General features: G+C 45.3%; 1 protein-coding gene across 1 annotated transcript in view; it reads right to left on the reverse strand.

Moving 5' to 3' along the window:
- The window catches only part of GLI2 (GLI family zinc finger 2), a 141098-nt gene that overhangs the window by 14278 nt on the left and 102786 nt on the right, over window positions 1-24034 (reverse strand). Inside the window, exons 5-10 of the mRNA XM_018072724.2 lie at window positions 14893-15094; window positions 12592-12802; window positions 10952-11065; window positions 7368-7499; window positions 3588-3737; window positions 21-185 (exon numbers count right to left, since the gene is read on the reverse strand). Coding sequence (XP_017928213.1) covers window positions 21-185; window positions 3588-3737; window positions 7368-7499; window positions 10952-11065; window positions 12592-12802; window positions 14893-15094 — 974 coding nt within the window. The remainder of the gene's footprint in view (window positions 1-20; window positions 186-3587; window positions 3738-7367; window positions 7500-10951; window positions 11066-12591; window positions 12803-14892; window positions 15095-24034) is intronic.

The raw sequence follows: 24034 nt of genomic DNA on the forward strand, positions 1-24034 counted from the left end.
TGCGGTGAGCCCGGGCTTACCTCATTGGAATGTGTCCTGTTCTGGTGCTTGGCTCTGTCTGAGGCATTGGAAAAGGCTTTATTGCAGCCTTCATGTTCACAGACATAGGGTTTTTCTCCAGTGTGGGATCTCAGGTGTGTCTTTAAGTTCTCCAGGCGGGAATAGGCTTTGGAGCAGCCTTCAAACTAAAATAAAAAAAACACAAGAGGAGTGATTAATTAACCAGAAAAATTTGATTTTCCCCTTGCCTAAACCCTTCTCATCTGTTTCTCATTCTTTCTGTTTTTTCCTTCCCTTTAAAGGGCTTGTGTTTTAGGGAACAACATCCACTTTGTTGGGAGAATTTGCTTCCCTAGGCAGGCTGAGATTTTCAGCAGTGAGTCATATTTAAGGTGCTGCTCCTTGTTGGGTACCCACCTGACATTTCAACAAGAGACTCTTTTTTCCAGCAGCGTTAAACACCCCTCCTCTCCTCCCAGAGCTCTCTTAGCCCCTCCTGCCACCCCTCTGCAGCTAACACGGCTCAGAAACAGAGGCCCCCTCCTTCCCACCTAGGGAACTGACAGCTACTCAACAGTTTGACCAGCCTCGCAACTTCACTAGTACCAGCACTGGAAAGGGCAGACCGTTCCCTAACACAAAAGCAGAAATCTAGCAAGCTTTGAAGTTTCCCAAATTACAGCTTGGGTCTACTCTCGGAGGATGCTGTGGTCAGGCTGTCTGACATTACTAGTTTAAAAAACAAGACTCAGTCTTGAAGACAGATGGATTTTTGGATGACAAAACAGGCCAGGAACCTTCCTCCTGGAAGGAAACCAGATGCCCACACAACGAGAAAGAGCAGCTTGGGAGACGTGGTGAGGCTCTGGGTGATGTAAGTCCTGCCACCCTCCACTCTGGCTGGGCTGGAGGCTCCTCCCTCCCTCCCTGCACCTGCCCTGTCCCAGAATGGGAGGATTTCACCTCAAACCAAGTTCAGTCCAGATGTGACAGAACTTCACATTGCTCTGAGTCTTGGCCAGTGAAGAAACTGGTGCCACACCAGGACAGGTCATGCTCAGTGTCTGATTTCCCATGGGCAGCTGAGTGGTCCTACATGTTTGAAGGTCTGAAAAATGGCAACTGCATGCAATAGCAACACTACCTGTCTCCTTGTGCTCCACATGTACAGGACTTGCCTGCACTGCAGGGAGTGAGGCAAACATGCAGCCCATGACACCCAGGAAGCATGTGGCCACAGGCTGATCCCATATAAATTTGTTGTGCTGGAACATAAGTAGTATTACTTAAGCTTCCCTTTAAGGTCTAGCATAGGGACAGTGGACATAAGGCAAACTTGCTCTGCTCTTGAGATATCCAGATCTCTTCAAGGACAGTAGGAACATCCTGCAAGAGCTTATTCCTTCCACAGCTTTGTCAGGGTAGGATGATCCAGATCCTCTTCCCCAGACAACTTTCATTAGCCCATTTGTCCCATAGAACGTGCCACAACTTTGAGGTAGCACAGTATATCCCTTTCTTCTCTTGCCCTGTGCAAACAATCTTTTGTAACTCAAGTCGCTTACAATTATTGAAACATATCATTCCTCTTGCTGGAAAACAAAGGGAACTCAGCATGAAGCAACTCATGTGTCCATTCTGGTTTTGCTGGATACTGACACAAAAATGCAGTTATAAAGAGCAAAAGTTCTAAGGCCACATTTTCAAACAAGAGTTTCTCAGCAAAGCAGCCTGTGCATGTTCAAAGCAGTTGTTCCCACTCTTACGTGTGGATTTGATTATGTCAGTGGGAGTTCTGGCTGTCATCTGTTGAAATAATCCTTGACCAAATCCCAGGCTGCAACTGGGCTCATCTGTAGCTTTATGTACACCACAAACTTCTTGTCTGGAACAAACGGCACTTTAAAAAATCACTGCCAGACTTGGATAAGGAATGCTCTGCCACAGAGAGGCACCATCTGCAGAGCTGCCATGTATCCCAGGCAATTGGAAAGAGGTGGTACTCCACTTCAGGAAGAGTTGCTGCGACATATTGCACACGGAGGGACTGTAGTTCTTCAGGAGGCAGAGGATGACTTGAAACCCAAATACACACAGCCTTGCCACTGTTTCAGTGTGACACAACTGAGGCTTGAAAGAAGGATTGTGCAGCAGTGCTTTTTCCTGCTCCATCACAGCACTGAAGAGGATGCAGTCACTGATGCTGTTTGTCTTCCAAGTCCCTCTACCTGCAAGGATGGGGCTAGACTCTCCCTCAGTCCTCACTCTGTAGTGCACTAACAATCAATACTTCTTGATACTTTTAAGGAAGATTGGTAAACCACTAGACTGAGCAAAGTGCTTTAGAAGATTAAAACAAAGGACATGGCCCTACGCCCCAGGGGAGCTTATGCTCTAAATTAAATGAATGCAGGGCTGGGAGATTGATAAAGGAGTCATGCAGCAAGCAAATTATACATATCCTGATATTTGTAAGCAGGAGTTGGGGCACAGCCAGGGAGGGAGCAGGGCTGGAAGTAGCTAATGGAGCAGAAGAGCAGGAAGATACAGGAGGAGAGCTTAGACATCTGGTGAGCAGAAAGAGACTCATCCCTGAGACTCTAGGGAGAGGAACAGTGTAATGCTGACAGCAGAGAAGGTATGAAAAGCTGGCAGGAGGAGAAGGCAGAGAGCAGAGGGTATCAAAAGATGTGGATGACCTTCAGGAGGAAAAAGGGCTCAAACATATGAGGAGGGAGATTGTAAACACCTCTCCTCTCCCACCAGTTGACCGCAGCCACTAAACTTCATACCTTGCTTCCCTCTTGTGCCCCCCATCAGGCCTCCTGGGCTGCCCTAGCAGTGGGGTGGGAGACTCCAGCTGTGAGGGCAGATATCGGCTTTAATGTCTTGAGGTTGAGCAGGACAAAAGCCCAGCTCTCCCAAGTATCCACAGGGCTGAGATACAAAATAGTACCCCAGGCTCTTCCTCAGACAGTGTTTAACACTAGACAGTGCTGCTGGTACGCAGAAAGTCTGGGGACTGGGCTCCTCTTGGGATTTAAGCACACAGGGTTGACTTCACCTCTGGATTAAGAGAGCAGAAGTAGGAGGTGTTGGCCTAGATCCCCAGGCTGGAAGGAGGCTTGTGTGTATGCTTGGGTATGTGGGTGAGGGAAACTCGCAGTCCCAGAAGCAGTAGTGGGTGATGTCAAGTTAGACATGACCAAGGCTAGGTGGTTTCCCACAGTGTGGCATTACTGGATTTCTTTCCTTGATGTAGGCAACTAAGTTGTCTGGATTTCCACTTTAAGTGACTTGTCCTGACTTGCTTTAGATCTCTCTGGTAGGTCTGAAACCATTTTTTCCAAGGAAATGCAGTTTTGCCCACTAGCATCTCGACCATACTCCTTGACCTCTTGTCCTGTCCCAAGGGTCTAACCTGCAAGTAGCTGTAACCCAGGACTGGCTCTGAGCTGGGTGCCAGTGGGTACCCTGCTAGAGCCCTACTTGAAGCCATGCCGTGTCTGCACACACATTTTTGTGACCACCAAAGTCCCGCATCCCACTTGCCAAGTGAGATGCACCATGTGTCCCTGCCAGCTCACCGTGCACTTGTGCGGCTTCTCTCCTGTGTGCCTTCGCATGTGCACCACCAACATATACTGAGCCTTGAAGGGCTTCTGCTCCCGTGTGCAGTCCTGCCAGCGGCAGACAAACTCCTTCTTCTCCCCATGGATGTGATCATTGTTGATGTGCTGGTAGGAGAGAAAGGAAAAGCAGGTCACACCTGGAAGAGCTGATGCCAGCGAAGCACACACAGTGCTCCAAAAGCCAGATGTTCCCTACCCAGTGCTTGTGGTCAGGCATCGCACCTGGGTGCCAGGTGCACAGATAACACCAGGGACACAGGACCCAACACTGTGGTCTGGTGTGTCCTGCAGAAGGTGCACAGCACTCAGCACACTGGCTCCAAAGCAGCTATAAATGAGAGGTTTCCAAATGCAATGGGGACCCACAGTGCCAGGGAAAGAGGAGCCCTCTCAGTGTCCCCCTCAGCTGCTTGATGTCACTGTTGAGGGGGATGACAGAGTAAGTTTTGTCTCTGCTGAACCCTGCTGTGCTGCATTTATGCAGCTGGGACACTTTCCCAGGGAGTTGTTGGAGGGTGGTGGAGGAGGAGACAAGCCTCTGTTGGGTTTAGTGATCTTAAAGGTCTTTTCCAACCCGAATGATTCTATGTTTCTAAGCCTACTTGCACACCAGCCTATACGCCGGCCCCAAGACATCCACCTGCTGTCCAGCGCTGGTGGCTGGCAGGAAATGACAGCATCTGTGAGCTATGAGCCAGCAAAAACTCGGCTGCATCAATTACTGCTAATTACTCTGGTCCATGAAATCCTTTGCTGGGGTGTTGAAAAGCCAGACCCAGAATGGTGCCTTCATCCACCCTGAGAGGAAGAGTCGCTTTTTCCCAGCTCAGGGCAGATGAAGCTCTGCTGAAAATAAGCAGAGCCAGAGACCAGTCTGTCGGCAGCGCTGTTCCCGTGGCGGCCTTGTCTTTCTGAATGGGGTCTCACTGCCAAAAATAATGCCTGTCCTCGCTCCTGTGTTTTCAGTAGACATTCACTGACAGGAAATCCTAAAATAAACCACTTTGGGTTTGGGTTTTGGCTTTTTTTGTGCTGAGATTTTTTCCAGCCCCCGCCTTTGTCCCCCTGGCCAAGGCCAGGCACACATTTTGCAGCTTGGGATGAGATTTTCTCGGGGTGGTGAGGCAATGTGAGGACACAAAAGTACATTAAAACAAAATCATCAGCCTTCTCAGTCCCAGCCAAATCCAGCCTCAGCGTTCTGTGTGCTGTGATCCAATCCTGGCGTCAGAGACCTTCTGCCTACGGTCCCAGTTCTACCCAGGGACAAGAGGAGGTGTGTGGGGCTCAGCTGGTCTCTCAGGCACTACTGGTAAAAACTGAGAGCCAAAGCTGCATGCTGGGAGAGTCGGGGTAGGCTGCATTTGGGAGAGGTTTCGTATGGGTTTGGAGTTCTGCTGCCTATGGTTCTGGTTTTATTACATAGCATTGGTGTGAGATTTTAGCCTCAGATTGTGGAAAACTGATGAACCTCCCAGGAGACCCATGGACATGCTAAACCATGCCCAGACCAGACTGGGAAGATGTCTCCAGGCTCTGTTTGTGTGGGAGTCTGACTTGCAACTAAGACTACACAAGGCAGTGCTAGTAGTGGGAGAGAGCACAGGCTTGCCCATTTGGACTTGCTTGGGCCAGAGGAAGAACATTTATGGAAAGGGCACTCACTCACTGTCTGGGCAACATCTGCTTCCCATCACGTGGTGGATGAGCAGTTGCACAACTCAACCCACTTCAGCTACAGTTCCATAGCCCCCACCTGGCTGGAGGTTTGCCTGGGCTTCTCTCAAACTTCTCTCAAATTGAGTGTGACCTTTGAAGTTGAGAGCAGCAGTTGTGCTTGCAAAAATATATCCTCACTCCTGCAGCTCCCTGTTGACACTCACTTCTCCCACAAGCACACTGTGCACTGTCTGTGGGGAACAGACCCTGCTCGCCCAGGTACTTTGCTCTGCACACAAACTAGAGTTTTTCCATGCATGATGAGATGCCATCTTCTCAGAAGTTGGCCCACAACATCTGTATTTCATTTCCATGTGTATTTTGGGCATCCCAAATCCACAACCCCACATTGCTAGCAATCATAGTACAGAAGCCTCCATTTTTATAACCATCCAAATTTAGGATCTTGGATATTTCATTGAATGTTTTTCTTTGGTTTGTTTTCTGGAAACAAATTTTTGCTGAGCTGCCTGGTGCTCTGCACTTTGCTCTGGGCAGAGTTAGTTTTTCTTACATCTGAGAGGGAAACACACAAAAACTGCTGGACAAATGTGAGCTCAGCCCATCTGAGAGGGCTGCTGTGGTTTAACCCCAGAAAAGCAACATCCTGTGGCATGCAGTGTGCAACCCATTAAGCACCTTATCACTCATTTGGCCTTGAAAACCATTTCCAAATCTTCCTGTGCTCAAGGACTTGTTGCACTCAACCAGTGACTTCTGGCAGAGGTGGGCAGGCACTAGCTTTAGACGGAAGAAAAGCATGTGCCCAACATTGTAATTTAGAGTGTGGTCCTTCTGGGCTAAGATAATGTTTGTCTGCAGAACTTGGGCAAATGGTACTGATGCCTACTTGGTGGCATCTAAACATATGTAAAAAGAAGATATATAAAAAAGGGTGAGAGCAGACACAAGCCCTCAGGAAGATGGTTACATGTGAGTTGCACATTGGTGGCCCCTGGCAGACTGGGAGCCTGGCTAAGACAAGCAGCAAAAGGCTGAAGGAAAAGGAGAAGGTAGCAGCTCCTGTTGCAAAACTTGCCCAATCCAACACTTAGCTGCAAGCAACAGGCCTAGGGTTGCTAGGCTGGTGAATTCCCTGCAGATATGGGCTGGCTTCATAAAAAGGGCTCACACCAGAGACCCAAAATAATGACTTGCAGGGTGCTGGGCTGAGGGCAGGATGGGGCTTAGACACAGGTAATGTCTGATTTCACAGGCACTTGCTCTGAGTACGAGGGATTTGTTGACCCCAGAAGCCAAAGAAAACCAAACGGTGGATTCCCAGATGAAGCAAAGTGTACAAAAGGTTCTTGGAATTAATTAGAACTGAAAATCTGATTAATGATTTGGTTTGGGGATCCTTCAGAGAGCAGTTTTGACACTGGTTTGGGGACACCACTGTGATTATGGAAGTGCTGTTTCCCAAGTTTTAGCAAATCAACCCACTTTCTGTATTTCAGACTCTGATGGAGACATTGAAGCCTGTTTCCAAACTCTAGAGTGCTCTATTTTTGTGTGAGGGATGAGCTGAGCAGGTCAACAGCTTCTAAATGATATGGTCCCACAGGTCATGTCACAGCAGCATAAAAGGCTTTCGTGGACTAGGACTGGGGACAGCACAGACAATCCCTGACCCAGTGCTGGAGTAGCTACATGGGAAAGCTCAGTGAATATGGCCAGTGAAGAGGGAAGGGCTCAGCCCTCTTCCCCATTTTCTGATCTGGCCCTTCTGCACAGAGCCTTCTGTCGTTGGGCCATTCACAAGGGAGACTGAAACTGCAGCCTCAGCAGCTGAAAAGGGAGCAATATCACATAATCTATGAGAGGCTTCTCTCAGCTGAACTCTTCGGGGAGCAGCGACCTGCTTTGGCAGTGTTTACACACCGTATCTCTGATTTGCACCTTTAGTAGCTCCCAGGGTGAGCTCTGGCTGTACAGCAGCTAGTGATAAAATATGAGGACAAGTGCACAGAAACCCAAATTTATCGCTGGGGTTTCCTCCCAACCATTACTCACATGGACGAGCTGCTCTTGAGTGTCATATTCCTTTGTGCACCCTTCCCAGTGACAGTTAGTCTCATAAATCACCTCAGGCTCCTGTTTACATTCATCCTTATCTAGATCTTCTTTCAGGTCTGTCAGATGCTCCTGCAACACACAACAGTGCATTGTATAAGTGAACTTCTTTCATCTTAATTCCTCCATTACTCATAGATTACAGGACAGGTATCAACTGATCACAAAACCATGCTCATTTTGGCTACATAACATCCATGATTACTGTGAAATAAAGAGTTACAGAGTTTTGGTAGAAGTGGATCAGAGTTAATGACATGACATGAAACATCCCGAAGCCATCACCACAGCAATGCCTGGCTTCAGCCAGGTTGTGGGTAGTCTCAGGAAAGGCTGGAGAAAGGAAAAAGCCAGTTCTTGACCTTTGGTTGTGTTCTTTGCTGGAGCAAAACTTCTGATCTGGGCAAAGTGGGGAAACATGAGCATGAAGAAACCACAGGGGACTCAGAGCCTAGTGGTTACCACACTTACCTGACATGGGCTGGGGAGAGGGTTTCTGTTTTCTGCATCTTTTAGTAGATGAGAAAATGATACCTAATCCTTACCCAAAGATTTATGCCTGCAGGATGCTCCACAGGGACAAAGTGATGAGCTCTCAAAGCACTTCTCTGAGACTGAAATTTGGGAACCTTGAGCAAGACCCAGTGAAGGCTGGGGTTGCAGAACAGATCTCCAGGAATTCCCGACTCATAAATGAGTTTCTTTAATGCTGAGCACGCTGTGAGCTCTCTCCTTAACTTCTCTGTCTAGCCAGCTCCTCAGTGCTAAATGAAGCACAGAAGATTTTTGTTATGGCTGCTATGAGGATTAAAGTATGGGCAACTACACAATAGTGTAGCACACAACATAATTAGTACAATTCAGAGTAAGGACAACTGTCAGCTCTGCATGCATCAGACACTTGCACTAGAGACAAGGCAATCAATCAGTAGCCAATATTGGGTTGGAATTTAGCAAGACAAAACCCTGCATGTTTTGTCCTCCTTCATTCTCTTTCCTCCCAATTACTACTATTGCCTAGAACAAAACATCCCACCTGCAGGACAGCTTTACACAGGAGCATCTGGGATGACTAACCACAGCAGACACTGTTCCTCATGATCTGATTCTCCAGTTGGACCCATATGTGTGCAGACACAGCCAGACCCATCTCAAACTGTCTCTGGCCTGCCCAAACAAATCTATCTGGTTGCCATCTCCTTCCCCACCAACACTTTCTGAATGCCTCCTGGGGAGCTGCAGTGATTAATGACTTAATGGCATTATATGGTTTGGAAAGTGAGACATACTGTACCGAAGTTCAACAATTTTCATTAACTAGCTCATGACATACATGCCAGCTATGACTTTTCGATTCAAAAGTTTAGATATGGAGAGGAAGAGATTTGTTTTAATTAGCTCTTAATTTTAAAAAGAAGTATTGCAAGGTGGCTTTTGGGACAGGAAACTGTAGTAATTTACAGATAGACTTCTGGACATTCAAACTATATGAGAGTCCATAGCAACAGACTGAGAAAGTTCAAATAGCAGCTTCTTTTTCCTGCAATTCCTATTTGGTTGAGTTATGAGCATTATTTTTTGTTGAAACATTTGTCTTCATGCAAAGTGTGGTCCCTAGAAAACTGTAATATTCTACTAAAAATCTTATTTTGCCAAAATTTTATACCTTCTTTTGGAAAAATGGAATTGAAACCATTTTATTTGTTGAAGAGGATTGACTTGTTTTATTTCTGGCTAGTTCAATGCTAATCTGAATCTTGTACTGGAGCTCTTGTGGCATTGCAAGAGCTCAGTAACTCAGGTCACTTATGCCTGGTGCTCTACTGTGTCCCACAAATCTTGTCTGGATTGCATTTTTTTAGAGCACAAGCCATTACTGGAGATACTGTCTGGCCAAGGATTTTGAACACCCAAACCACAATTCACATGAGGCGTTTCCAATGCAGCATTTCCAAAACAAAACATACACATACATGCTTTTTTTTAGGAAGGATGAGCTTTATAGTCAGCAAAAAATGAATCAGTCAATACCTAATTGACTGTAACACAACTTTTCAGCACAGTCTCCTGCAGAAAAGGAATTCCCAAATTTAATTAATTGCTGTTGCTTAGACCAAAGAGGAGACACCCACTACATTCAGCTTTTTAACCTGTCCTCCTTGCCAAGAATGGGCTGTCTCTTACATGGTACTTTCTAGTGATTTCCCAGTCCATACTGAAATGCCGCAAGACATGGAGCCTACATTTCCCCTGGGGTATTACTTCACATATTGCCTCATTAGGAACTATTAGATGATCAGCGTGCATTTTCCTACTCTTAATTTCACCTTGCTATTCCAATCAAATCTCCTTTCGCCACTTTAAACTACTCTCCCGCTTCTTTCAGTGTCAATTTCAGTGCCTGTAAGACCCAGTGGATTAAACTCTGGGGCAGGGCTGCAGGGGTGAGCCACTGTCCAAGCACTCCCTGAGGCTGGGTGCACATCGCTTTGCACTGGAGCAGAGAACAGAGGATGACAGCCGTTGAGCTAGCAGATGTCTGTTCCACAGCTCCTCTGCTACACATGCTTTGACAAAGCAGGTAATAGCTTTCAAATATTTTTTCATTTGCTGCAAGAAATAAACACGTTGCCCTAGTAGCCCGGGTGGTGGCCAGATTAGTTTTTCGGGGCTTGTGATTTTGCAGCAGTGTGTAGATGCACTCCTAAACTCAAAGCTCCAGAGAGGTGCCTCTTTGCCCTAATCGTGCTGACTACAGCATGTTTATCTTTCCCTGATATGCTATCTTCATCAATTTTACCAGCCCCCTGATGACTGCACACGTTGCTGTCCCCATGCATCATGCTGAGACCTGCTCCTGAACCAGAGCAGAAGGAGAAATTTGTCATCAACTCTTCCATTCGCTTGACAATAATACGGTCTAATATTTCATGAAAATGAAGTGCCCAGAGCACTCCTGATAGTTTACAGTTGTGATAAAGAACGGTCAGATGGATACTGTCAGCCATTAACCAGTTTGCAATCACAGAGCTCCAGAAAGAAAGCAAAGGCCTTTGGGCCCTTCTTGGTGTCAAATGTTGTGTCACCAGTGTAAAGGATGTTTCTAAGAGCAATTCCTTGTTGAATCAAGAAGTTGTCCTTTTTTTTGCAAGCCTTCTACCTACATGCAAGCTTCCCTCATAATCTATGTCTGCTCTGAGACACTAACACTGCTTGCTGTGCAGCACAGAAAACTCAAGATGTGATTTTTAAATTATCACACTTGGTATATTTTCTCTCTTCTTTTTTTTCTATCCAAGTACAGCAACAGCAAGCTGAGTCCCAGGCACCCATCGAATATTTCACTCAATCACTGCAGCTCTGTCCTGTACCTTTCTGGGCTTCACGCTCCAGGAGACACCCGCTTGCCTGGCAGGCTTTGCTGCCTTGCTTCCAGCTGTAGCCTAAGGTGCCAAGAGTATCATTCCCAAAGACAAGACCCAGCTGTCTCGGCCACACAACATGTCTCGCACCAGGGAGGTTACCTGTGTGTTTGGGGACACTGGGGGCAAGCCCTCGACTTCAGTCTTGACTTTGCTGCGCTTGTTAATTACTGGATTGACGGTGCTGCTCACGGCCGACTCACTGCTTTGCTTGCTCTAGGAAAGAAAACCAGGCAAGATATGGCACTGGGGTTTGGGATGAGAGACAGGCAGCAGCATGAACTTCAGGAGTGGCAGGGGACAACAGGGTATTGGCCTGTTGCCCTGGGTTTCATATGAAAACCAACCCGTGTGCGTTTGTGCAAGGCAGAGGGATGGAAGAGAGGGAAGAAGAGTCAAAGGCAGCCCCATTTTCTGCTCACCAGTGAGCTTGGCCTCACCACTGCTGCACTGTTTCAGAACAATCCAATCCATGTGAAAGCCACCCAAGCCTTATACAACCCCCACCCAAGCCACAATTTTATTTCTCAGTGTGATGAAATGATTTGTTGAGAAAATGAATTCCAGGGGGGAGCAGGGGGCTCTGGTTATGTATGAGGGCTCTGGCATGCTGAGTGCATGAAAGACTATGTGTGTATTTTGCTAAGCTCTTAAAAAATGAGAACAACTTCAGGAGAAAAAACATCCCATTGTATGTGCATAAAATTGGAACATTAATATTTTCAATACTCTTGCTAATTGCTCAAGATTGGTCCTGCAAATTATTAAACAGAGGCAGAACTCCTGCCAGCCACATTATTTTGGTAGCCAGTTTGTAAGAAGAAAACAAAACCAATCAATCAAATAACCTGCAATAACAAACAGAATTTGCAGTGCAGGAACCATGAGAAACCCTAAAACAATAAACCAGTCTGAAAAGTTCAGTATGATACAACTAAAACAACAATTCGAAATGGGTGTGAAATAAGGTGAAATAAGTCTCTGGGGAGAAAAGCGACTGCAATTTAAACTTTGAAGGAATGTAAGTGGAAAAGAAAAATGATTAAGAATGTGTTAGACATATTCACTAATCCAGTGCATGTGGAGGGCTTGTGTACACATCTATGTGCCTGGGTGAGCTCACAGGTATTTGTAAGGATGCTTTTGAGGTGTGGGATTTCACACACATCATGGTATTCCTAGTTTTCAAAATCTGGCCCCCTAGTTTTGCAAAATTTAACAGTAAAAATCAACAGCAGGGATACACTTTTTCCAAAAAAAAAAGGAACAGTAAGTAAAATGTGAAGAAGTTCTACGTAGGATGCATTTATTTGTTAAAGATAAAGACCACTGGCAGAGTTCACATCAGTGCAAAAAAGGGAGGAGGAATTGGTGAAGGTACTGATGAAGTTTGATTCACAGTGCTCAGGTACTTATCTTGGAAAACACTACAGCATGTGCTGAATTCTCTCTATTTCAGTAGGACATGGCACATGTTCAAGGAGATTTCCTGCCTGAGATGACTTTGCGTATCATGTTCAACACCTGATGGATCAAGGCCTTTGGTTTCTGCATGGGTAGGTACGTGTTTGTGCAAGGAAGGGATGTGGATGCAAAATTTGGCTGTGACTAGTCAGAACAGTAGCCAGGAAAAAGAAAAAGCAACATAAGGGGCTAGTATGAGTAAAAAGAAAATGGGTAAAACTCCCACAGCCACCATGAAGGGCACTGCTCATTTGGAGGACCAGGATAGCTGTTCCTACCTGGCTGGAGTCAGAGATGCAGTTGCTGTTGTTGCTGATCTGTGTTGGTGGGTTGACCGAGATCACTGCCATGTGCTGCCGTGGGGGGAAGGTCGGGGACGGCTGGATCAGGGGAGGAGTGTGTCCGAAGGCTGAGCTCAGGCCTCTTTGTTGGGTCAGGATCTGCTGGTACGTCACAGGGTTAAGGGGGTGGGGGAAGCTGAATGCCGGACTGCAGCAACAAGAGAAAGAAAAATGATGAGCAGTTATTTTTAACAATATTTGTCACATTAGCTAGTGCCTGATTCAAGTTTGGTTTCCTGAAAACTCCAGGAGACAGGCTGCAATGCCCCAGCTAGATGTCTTCAATATCACAATAAGCCTGACAGCCTGCTTTACTGCAAAGGTGTGATTTGTCTCGCGTGTACCTCAACAAACTGGTGAATCGTTTTGACCCAACACAACTGATACTTTGTAATTTCTTTGCTTCTTATGTGAAAAAAACAACAAAAGCCCTTGTCAGGGAGTGCAGAAGAGGATGGGATTTGGATACATCTGGCTTTGCAGCCCCTGAGGCTCCTGGGTTTTCCCAGACAGACCTATTTTGCAGACTCGCAACCTTGGGGTTATGCTAACCTGGATATGAAAAACCAGCATCACCTGGCTCACTTGGCACAGATTACAGCAGGGATGAATAAGTATCCACTTAACATAGTCCAAAACCATGCAATTTACTCTGCATTCAGGTGAGGGGAGTGCTGGCTCAGGGGACTGCTGAAGTATGTCACCCTTCCTATCTAGGTCACTGGTTCATCTCCAATCTAGGTCAGTGGTGACCAGGAACACCACTAGCCCTTGGCTGCTTGGGAGATAAGTGGGGCAACAGGTGTGAGACAAACAAAGCTCTGCTTTTGGAAAAAAGGGGTTCACCCCCAGGGCCAAGTCCCCTGGGCAGAGGCAGAGAAGCACAGGAGATGCTCTGTGGGTACTCTAAGCCGGTGATTCATGAACCACGGATTCTCAGCCCAAAAACTGATTATTTACCACCTTTAAGAGGTGACTGCCCTGAACCTTTACCCTCATGGTATTTTCTCTCACACCACTAAAACTGCCCAAGGTGTGAACGCTCAGAAAATGGAGCCATAATTAGCAACATGCTTCATTGCCAATTTTGCTTTTAGAGAGCGGATTTCATTCCAGCCTCTAACACATTGCTAAAATAATAACAAAAAAGTCTTTTCACCCAAATTTCTAGCAGTTATCCTGTTATATATGTAAGCCACTTCAAAATTCCTGACATTTAGGATATACTTTTAAAACACCAATAACGGTTTCAAATTTTTTATTATTATTATTTGATTATTCCCTCGGAGGCCAACAATTGACTATTGGGTCAGTCTTTGCACTCTACTGGTTTGTTGAAAATACCAGACACTACCCTTAAAATCTGAGTATAAGCTGAGATGCTTAGAGGTATGTCCAGCTGATGACAACAGGTAAAAAGACTAGAAAAAAAATTATTACCAGACAAGGAGTTGCAATTTGTTTAAATCAGCATTATGTTTGGCTTTACAGTCAAACATTACAGTTTGATTTTAAATTATGCTGCTGGATAAAGTAACTTACAAAATCACTGTTAGAATTACTAATAGCAATATCTCTGTTTTCCCCCACAAGTTTTAGGAGTGCATAATCTTTATAACCCTTGCTTTGCAACATCAGTGTTAATTAAATCTAACATTTTTAACAGTTAAGTAATAAAAAGAATAATAACATTGTGAAACTTGGGTGAAGCAATCATAGCAGGAATTGACAACAGTCAGCAGCCTAATGTAAGGGCTTTTTAATTAGGATTTGAAGAAAACTTTACTCGAGGGTTTAGATTTGTTTTAACTATGTTTTTAGAATTATGCTCTTCAATCCACCCAGACAACATTTTTTCTAAGAATGTGGGCCAATAATTTGGAGAATACTTCAGGGCAATCTCTTAAATCAGAGTGTTTCTTAACCAGTCCAACTGCTCACAGTGAGCATTTAGATTAATTTATTATCTGTTTCTGCTTGCAGGGAGGCATGATCATACTGTAATTGCTGGAAATGTGGTAACCAATAATCCCAATTCAGCCAAAAAAACCCACCTCATATGTCACAAAATACCCTTCCACATGCAAAACCAGATGGGGCTTTGATTTACTACACTACACAGCCCTGATGTACAAAAGCAGAGGTTGCAAGGAAGGGAAGGTCTCCCTTGCTGGAGGATCATCCCTTTTTTCGTAGGGATGGTTCCTCAGCTGAACAAAGCCATTCCCAAAGCTTTACCTGATTGTCCCAGCAGATAAATGACCGTAGGAGCCACTCGCCGCTGAACTGCTTCTGGAGTTGTTGATATATGCCACGAGAGAGTTTGGGGAGGTCCTGATCATTGTCTGGAGATCAATGCTGGCATCAGACAGTGGGGAGATAGACAGGGCTCGTTTTCGGCTTAACCTTGGAGTCACTCGCGGGCTCGAAAACCGGGACACTGCAGGAAGGAGAGATTTTGTCAGACAAAACCAGTGGGCTGCTCCCTTTCTGCGGGTGGGCTGGAAGTCCTGAGAACTGCTGCACTCATGACTGCTGTGCGATGTTCAGGAGCCAGGAGCAGCGAAGGGATCAGCTGCACTTTGATGGGATGTTTCCTCTCCTCTGGGTGCTGAATGACAGGGGTCAGGCAGTGCCATGAATGCCCCCTTGCTTCGCTGTCTCTGGAGGATCCAGAAGCCTGTCCATCGCTCCCTTTCACAGGCACTAAATTAACTTAAAATTAAAAGGGAAACGTCCCTGCAAGGTTTCCATGAGCGCAGCCGTCCCTGTTGACTCGGTGTCAGGAGCAGTGGGCCAGAAGAGCCGCACATCCGAGCCGGGGCAACCATTGCAAATGGTGTGTGTGCTTGTGTGCAGAGGGAACGGAAACCAAACGAGCACCAGCACAATGCTGACCATCCAATTAATGAAGGAGGCAAGGCTCCAGAAACCCCAAAAGTAAATTAAGAGTTTTAAGAAAACCAATTTGGCAGCTCAGGCACAAAGTTCAAACTCTCCCCCTCTGAGGGGACCTGCCAGTGCCTGGGCCCTATTAGCCATTGTCAATCATTCAGGCATGAAGTCATTTCCAACCCTGCCAGTCCCGTTTGTGGATCTGCAATACATGACGAGTTACTACTGTAAAAGTTTGGCATCCCTCAGTGCATCGGCACTTGTAACTGGAATGACTGACTTCATCCAGAGGAAACTCTGCCCAGGCCTGACCCACCTTCAAATCTCTGGGGTAGCATGGATGGGAGTTGCAGATGGGCCAATACCACAACATTCTCCAGTACCAGGGTACCAGATCCAAAACCTGCCTGAACCCTAGCCCTGCCTGGAATGAGTCATCCCTCCAAAGTGAGCAGAGTTTAGGTTGTCTATTTAAAAAAAAAGTTTCTCAGGGTAAAACACAGCACTTGGTCATGGGACCTGGTTGGTAATTCCTGCCATCCACCCAAGGGTGCAGGAGAGTTCAGCCTCTCCATCTCCTTCCCTTGATGAGCACAGTTCTGCATCACCACCTGACTTTTCCAATAGTGGTCTCCCCAGAGAGCTTCCTATGGGTTTATTCTATTAAACACTGTGAATAAAACACTAAATTGCCCAGCCAGGCAATATGAGCTATTTTCCTCTAGCTGTTTGGAGGCACTGATTTTGGTTGCATATCACCAAATACAAGCCTGGCACTTTGCAAGAGCATAAACTTTCCATATTGATGACAGTCCTGGTATGTGAGAGGTTGAATGAGGGTGAAGGAGGGAAAATATATCCTGCCAGTTTGATTTGTGTTGGCTCACAGAAGTTTGTGTCAACATTTCCCTGAGACCGGTGGCTGAGTTGCAGTCTCCCAGTCTCCACATGACTCACCCATGCACCTAAGTGGCTCTGTCATTAACATGCCTGGGTGATGTGTAATCAATGGGGTTTAGTACCACCATCCTCTTACTTCCCATAATGTCCCTCATTGCACAAGATAAACAGTCCCAAGGTCCCACTGGAAGTCCAAGGCTAAGTTGGTACTTGAACCAAGCACTCTTGTGACTTTTGTCCTACACCATCAAGAGTTGCTACATGCAATACCTTTACTGAAATACTGATATTATTGGGAATTTCTCCTAAAAATCAAATTGTTGCATATATATTGAACACACTCTTCTTGTAATATTTTGTATAACTACATTTTGCAGCCTCACGGGCAGGGAGATGAGAGAAAACATGACTCAAGGATCAGGTAGCAAACAGAAAGAGCAGCAGCCTATAAAAACCACCTCTTGAATGTTAAAGATGCTACATGATTTGGAGGGACTAGGCTCAAACCTTCCTAGCGCTTGCAGCTGGAAGACTTCAGCCCCATGTGTCATGATGAGAGGCACTTCCATGGAAGTTGGAAAAGGTGCAGACACTTTGCAGAAGCACTATGGACGCAAAACCAAAATGAGCAAATGACCTTCCCTCAGCAAAGGCTGGAGTGCAGAATTCTCAACCTTCACATCTGGTCTATGAAATCTGAGTCCTCCCAGAGCCCTAGAACAAGCAATGTGAAGGTTGCTTGAGTCTAGATCATAATGGTCAAATCTGTCCTCTATCTGCAATGTAACTGGTTTGAACTAATTAAACTTTCTGTTTTTCCCTCCTCTGGCCATAAGGCATCTTGATTCGATACATGTGCCACAACCCGGAAAGACCTGGGTGCTGTTTCCTCCCCAGTCATACCTCCTTGAGCAAATTGCTGCTCCTTTCAGTGTCCCTATTTCTCAGTGTCATCTATTTAGATGAGTTCCTTTTGAGAGAGAGGGTTTGTGCTTTATTCTGTACATACTGCACCAGGTGCAATGAGGTCCCATCTCAGATGAGTTGCCAGTGTTTCTGTCCTACAAATAATATGCGTCTTTCCAGATATAGATATTGTTTCCTACATTTGCATTCCCACAGTCTCCTCCTTCTCTAACAGAAGGAAGCAGGCCAGATCTGACAGTCATATTTATCTCTGTTACTCCCACACCTCAAGGGAGATCTGTTTATTAATGTGCCACTTCCCTTGATAAATTACTAAATAGAAAGAAAAGCCTTGTACTCATTTCTCGCTGTTCCTTCACATGATTTATGTCCACAGTGCTGGTTCAGCCATTGGTTGCCATTAATTTGCAGAGGGAAGAAGTCCTGATATCCAACAGAAACCTAGGTTTTGGCAGTGCAGCCAGCGTGGGCACCCCTCCCCACTGCTCACAGGTACATCTTTTTTCCTCCATGTAAAACTCTGCAGGAAACTGTCAGATTTTCAAGCTGGCCTGGGAATTCTCCAGCCCAAACCCAGTAATATGCATTGCATTAGTGCCCACTCTAATTCAGATCTTGCAAGTACCATGGACTATCTAAAATGTTTGACAGTAGATCCAATAGGTTAGGCTCGTCCTTTACACAAAAGTCTCCTAGGTCTTGCAGGCTTCCAGGGAAAGCTGTGACCTAAAATCGTGCTATGGATGAACAATTCCTCTCTTCTTAATGACAGCCTGCCCAAGGTGCCTGGGAAGGGAAGCATCTGGGAAACAGAAAAGCAGTTTAAACACATGAAGAAATGCACACTAGTGCACTTATGAAAAGAAGATATTTTCAAAATTATTATTCTAAATCAGACTAGCAGCACTGGGATCGTTCTTAATAATAAAACTGGCCTGACCTAATCTCCTGATCTGAGGACACTAAGCATGAGTGTCAAATGATACCAGGCAGCAGCACGGGTAAACATTACTGTAGCTGTACATATAGGCAAGGTGTTCAGTACAGGCTGACTGACACCTACTTGGGCACATAAGCAAAATCCTCTGTTGCCTGAGGTCCAGTGATGTTTCAAAGGAAAAAGCACACACAACTTCTTCAGCAGGGACTGTGCCCAGAGAAGTAAGTGAAGGTGGGGTCCATTTTTCAGACACAGAGATGGAGAGCTTCGCAAACATTTACCACTAACACTTCCTCTCTCCTCTCCCCTTCAAAAATGCTATCTTCTCAAAATGAACAGGGGCAGTTTCAAGAATTTTTCAATGTTTGGAAAATATGTTGGGGGAAGTTCCCAAACTGTCAGAGTACCCCCACCAACACTCTTGAAAGGGAAAAAAAAAAAAGAAGGTATTTTTTCTGTTTTTTTAAAAGGTGTTTTGTTCAAAAATCTAAAATCTTTATAGGTTAACATGAATTTTAAACAGTCACACATTGAAATAAAAGTAGGACATAGTTTCAAAATTAAGTCCACTCCTCTATCAATGTTTCAGTTTTTAAAATTAATTTCTCTGTGCCTCTCTACCTCAGAGACAGATGTTTCTTACCTTCAGTTTCTTTCTCTCAGTTACTGAGAGATGGGAAAACTTCTTTTTTCTCACCCAGGTCCACAAAGAAGCGATGAGCCAAAGCCCACACAGCAAAACAAGAGAAAAGATAACTCCCTGAGATCTCTGTATCGCTGCCTCCTTTGGTGTTGGACAGTATTTCCAGCCAAACACATTTACAACATCTCCAGGGTGGGTAGTGGTTGTTACTGTAGCAATTTGCTCTGCTACTTCTACCTCTCATCTTGAAAGAACATTTATTAAAACTAGCAGATGCTTTCGTGGACTTTAGAAGATGGAATGAGTTTACTAAGCTGACCTAGAGACACACCTGTTTGAGATATCTCATCTTACTTTCAGACTAATTCTTTCCCACTTTGAAAACATGGGATGTTGATGCACTCTTTTTTTGGACATACTAGCATCTTGGGTTTATTTATTAGGGTGTATATCAAACAAATTAGCTCTGAATGGAAAAAATCTGATTTTGTTTTTGCAAAATGTAAAGATACCTTCTTAGAATTCAAACTGCTTTCAGATTTCAAACAACAGAAATATCCTTTGGCCTGAAGTAAGACACAGGAACTTTGAAGCCAAAAGACTGTCCCCTTCTCTCTCAGAGTCAGGAGGAGAAGAGAACTGGTGAATGGAAGGGTGCATAAAGGTTGAGTCCAAAGCTCCTGGCATTGGCGGCAGCATTGTGGATGGCAGCTCATGAAGGCTTTTGACCCTGCTGCCTTTGCCTTACAAAAAGTCAATGCCAGATACATTTTGCAGTGTTTTAACTGTTTTGCACAGGCCTTTCCTTACTATTTCATATACAGACCCAGACACATTGACTGTCATAGGCTCAGGTCTACCTGTTAGAGAATAAATATAATCCACATACTTTAAGAAATCTTTTAAAACTGCCTGAAATAACTTTTCAGTAGAAAAAACTTGACTTTATAGCAGCACTATCTTTGCAGGATAAATGTAAATGCCACAGCTCACAACCAAAAGCCATTTTTCTCCTGGGGCATGCATGTTTAAATAGCTCATTTCTAAATTAGCAAGAATTCAAGGTTGAATTTTCAAGTGATGCTGGCTGTGTCTGTCAAATATCCCAGCCCAGTCCTCCAGCCAGCCTAGAGCTCAGAGGCAAGTCCAGATTTCTTAGTTAGAAGGTAAAAGCATCCCTGGCAGTTTCCTATAGAGTCTATGAATTATCACATCCACAAGTTGCTCAGAAACTGGAATACTCTTCCCAAATTTAGATTAATCCACAACAGGTCAGTGATGACCAAATGGTCAGCTTTTACACATGCAGCAGTTTGTGGACTGAGTCCTGTGGATGATCCCAATGCTGTTCTGCACAGGGGCAGAATAAGATCCTTACTCATCTGGGAGGTGGGAGCGGAGGTTCCCACTCTGACCACTTACGGGAACTGTGGGCCATGAGAGGGATACTACAAGAGATAATTTTTCTGGAGGGAGATTTCAGACCTCATGACACACTAGACATAGTGGTAGCAAAGCCCTCCTGAGAGGGAACACCAGGCATTCAGTGGGAGCTCCTTCAAGGCTCCTTCAGGGTACGGAAATCTCTGGCAAGTCTTTACAGACAAGCATGTTGCTGTGATCTCGACTGCAGAGGGTCATTGGGGGAGTTTGCTCCCAAAGGGATGGGTCTGTAAGGCACATGGGCTGCAGATGGCTCACCATCACCCTGCACCCCACAGAAACCCCGCCAGAGCCACTGCTCCCCCTGCGTCCCCTGGTCCAGCTCCAGGATAAATACAGTGTTATCAAAATTGTCCCTCTTCCTGACCACTGACCAACAAAACTCCATCCTAAGTGTACAGAAATATACCCCTCCTCCCATCATCAAATTAAATCCAAGAGCGCTATAAAAACACAGAATGGTCCCTTAATCAATAAGCAGCAGCAATAAACTACAAACACTCTGCGTAACCAGTTCCTTATTCCCCTCTCTCTTTCTGCAGAGGCAACACACCTCTTTTTCAGACTGCAGCAGATGCTGGACATTTGTTCTGGCACCAGACGCTGTCCTGGGACCCTTCTTTCTTTCCTCCCCAGGCCGATCAACTTTGCAGTTCAAGGAATACTAATGCTTCCCTCAAATCCTCGCTGAAAGACAAGGCTGCATTCTTCTACTCCCAATCCACAAGGTAACTGTTTAGTCGACCCAACTTGCATATGTAAATTGAATTCTTTAGAAACCAGAGTGCAGCAGGATTCCAGACACAGCACTTATGGGATGCTCTGGGACTTCTTCTCTCTTCTGTACATATTTTTCTGGGGAGAAAAATAGCATTGCTGGCTAGAAATGGGTGGGAAATTGTTTCCCATTCTCTGAACCTTTTCTGAGATTTCAGCAAGTTTCCATTCTATGCTGGGACAAAGAAAACAACAAAAAAATAGGTCTTTGAGAGTTTTTTAAGGAAGTGACTACAGGGCGCGCCGTCTGCCCAGAGTAGCCAACAGCTGGTTTGTTTGGGAAGTCATCTGCAGTCTGGCACATCCATCCTGCAAACCCAGAGCTGCTGGTCCCTCCAGCCTCAGGCAAGGCACTTCCTTCCTAGGTCGCCATGAAGCTGGGCTCTCTCCATTCGTCCTGATGGAGCAGTTGCTTCACATGGACCTGCTGAAGAGAGTCCTGAGCTCACCTCTCACAGACATGTGCCCACTGACTGCAGCCACCACCGGGCTGCACTGCCAGACCTGCTTCTTACCCTTCTGACTACTAAATCATTGCCTTCAAGTAGAAAGGCTCCAACAACACTGACTGAAAGAGGCTGGTGAAGCTGAATCACTGTTTGATTTGGGGAAATAAAGTCCTGCTTGATGATTTGCCCACATCCCAGGCAACTGTGCCAACTGCTGGCCTGCTGGCTGTGCTGTGCTGAACAAAGCCCTTTCCCAGTTACAGTTACAGTTACAGCTGGTTGTGAATCAAGACATTTGTGACTGCCTGGCACCAGGCAGTGAGAAACAGGGCAGGGATCCTACCTCTAGCTCCAGGAACTGGACAAAATTCAGTGACAGCACTGCAGGGTCATCCCTGCTATTGCTAACTGTAAGATTGCACAAACACATGTATGCAGCCTTCCTGACCTGGAGAGACTACCTCTGTGCAGCACCACCTGGATCTAAGTTGGACTCAAGATATTTGTTCCGCATTCCCTGATTCAGCATGGACAACCCAATCACACTTTGAATGCTGTGCAAAGTGATGGATTTAAAGATGATCTCTACTTCCCACCCTGGCCATAGAGTCTTATTCCAAAGATCTGGATCTTTTTCCTAAAGCTGCCACCGTTATGCTCACTGATCATTTGATCTTCTTTCTCTTTGGGGTCTCCAGTGATGCAATGGCTTTGCTTTGTACAGCACTTTGAAATCTTTTGAGGTACAGGGCTATAACAGTACCAGCATAGAGTCACTCTGGATAGAATCCTCTTGAGAGAAAATGGCACCTCCTGAAGGGCAGAGGGTAATCACAGGAACCCCCCTGCTTAGGGGCAAAAAACAGCTGGATGTACTAAACATGATTAGAAAGTTGTAGTCATCTACAGGGTTATCTGTGCTCCCCACCAGGAGCCTCAGGGATGCTCTTGTGCAATCACTCCATCACCTGGAATAATCCACCATGTAGCAGCACTTCTAGAATAGAAATGCAAAAGATTGTTTTGATCTGGTGAACAGAATCTGTAAGTTTGTCTCAAACTTACCCCATCAGCAATGCTGTGACATTGGAAAGTGATTAACTTTTGATTTTAAAGTGTAGGTTTTCCAAAAAACAGCTTTAAGCTTGGATTCAAACTCCATTCTTGGATTTTGAGTCCCCTTTGGGTAAGGAAATGAAATGGGAGAAATAACTGAAGGGTTGTTTAGTCTCCACTGGAACTGGCCTCAATACCCTAGCAGTCTGGTGTGTAAAACTTAACTCTGGTCTACTTTAGGGGTGTAATTACTTCTAGCTGCACACTGAAAACCCTGCAAAAGATGCAGCTCTGGGTACTCTAGCTCAGTCAGCATTTGAACACTCAGAAGAAGTGGCACAGGGTTGGCACCAACAAGCTCCAGATGACATTTATATCCTATTACTTTTCTTGACCCTAGACATGTGATGGGATGAAAAACACAAGACAAAAACCATGAAGGCATTGAGAAATCCTCCAAGAAACACAACTACAGCAACCAGAAAGACTGTGTCTGTGGAAGAACTACCATACCCAGTGTCTAGGCCTCCCACGGACCTGCAGATGTTTGGAGGTGATGTGACACTGAATAGGCCAGGTTTAATATATGCTTATCTGCTGCTTTTTCTTTCACAGGTGCCAGTGTTGTCACAGGTGTGTGACAATGCTGCAAACGAATTCTTGTAAGGTTTCAGTGTTCTGGGGCTCCCTGAGAAGAAAAGGGCGCTCTGAATGACAGACTCAGTGAGGTGGTGACTCACTGGGGTTTTATGCATGCTACTGATATTCCTGTCTCAGAAAAATACCATAAGAGGCTGCTTTATTAAATTATCTGTTCAACTATTTACTTAGGCCCTGCTGATTTAAATTTTTTAAATAACTTTCTAAAAAGAGAAGGAGATGCTGGTTCCTCAGCCAGCATTTCAGAGCCATCCATTTTACTTTCTGTCTTAATAATGCACAGTTCTCTCTTTTCTCTGGCTGATGGATAAACCCAAACACGTAGACCAGAGACTGGCACTGGGCTGCTGCTCTTTTACGCATTCTTAAAAAGTAGCCTTCTGGTGTTTCGTGTCACATTCTCACGGTGTTTGAAAGTTTTCATCTCAAGTAGAACATGTGAAGGCCCAGAAAATGCTTTCCAGTTACTCATCAGCAAAGCTTTACCGAAGGATCATCATAAATGCTTGGTGAGTCCTGGCTCTGCAGTGAATCACAGTTATGAGCTCGGCTGCATGAAACTGAGAATCTTTGATACATGATTCACTCTAGAGTTGTTTTCAGGAGAAGGCAAACAGTATGAGAGTCTTCTGCCAAGGGGAGCATCTCAGTACCTCAGATAAAGACTGATCTTCAGCAAACCAGAGGATG

The sequence above is a fragment of the Manacus vitellinus genome, unplaced genomic scaffold (genome assembly GCF_001715985.3).
Source record: "Manacus vitellinus isolate BGI_N305 unplaced genomic scaffold, ASM171598v3 scaffold_22_pilon, whole genome shotgun sequence".
NCBI classification, from domain to species: domain Eukaryota; kingdom Metazoa; phylum Chordata; class Aves; order Passeriformes; family Pipridae; genus Manacus; species Manacus vitellinus.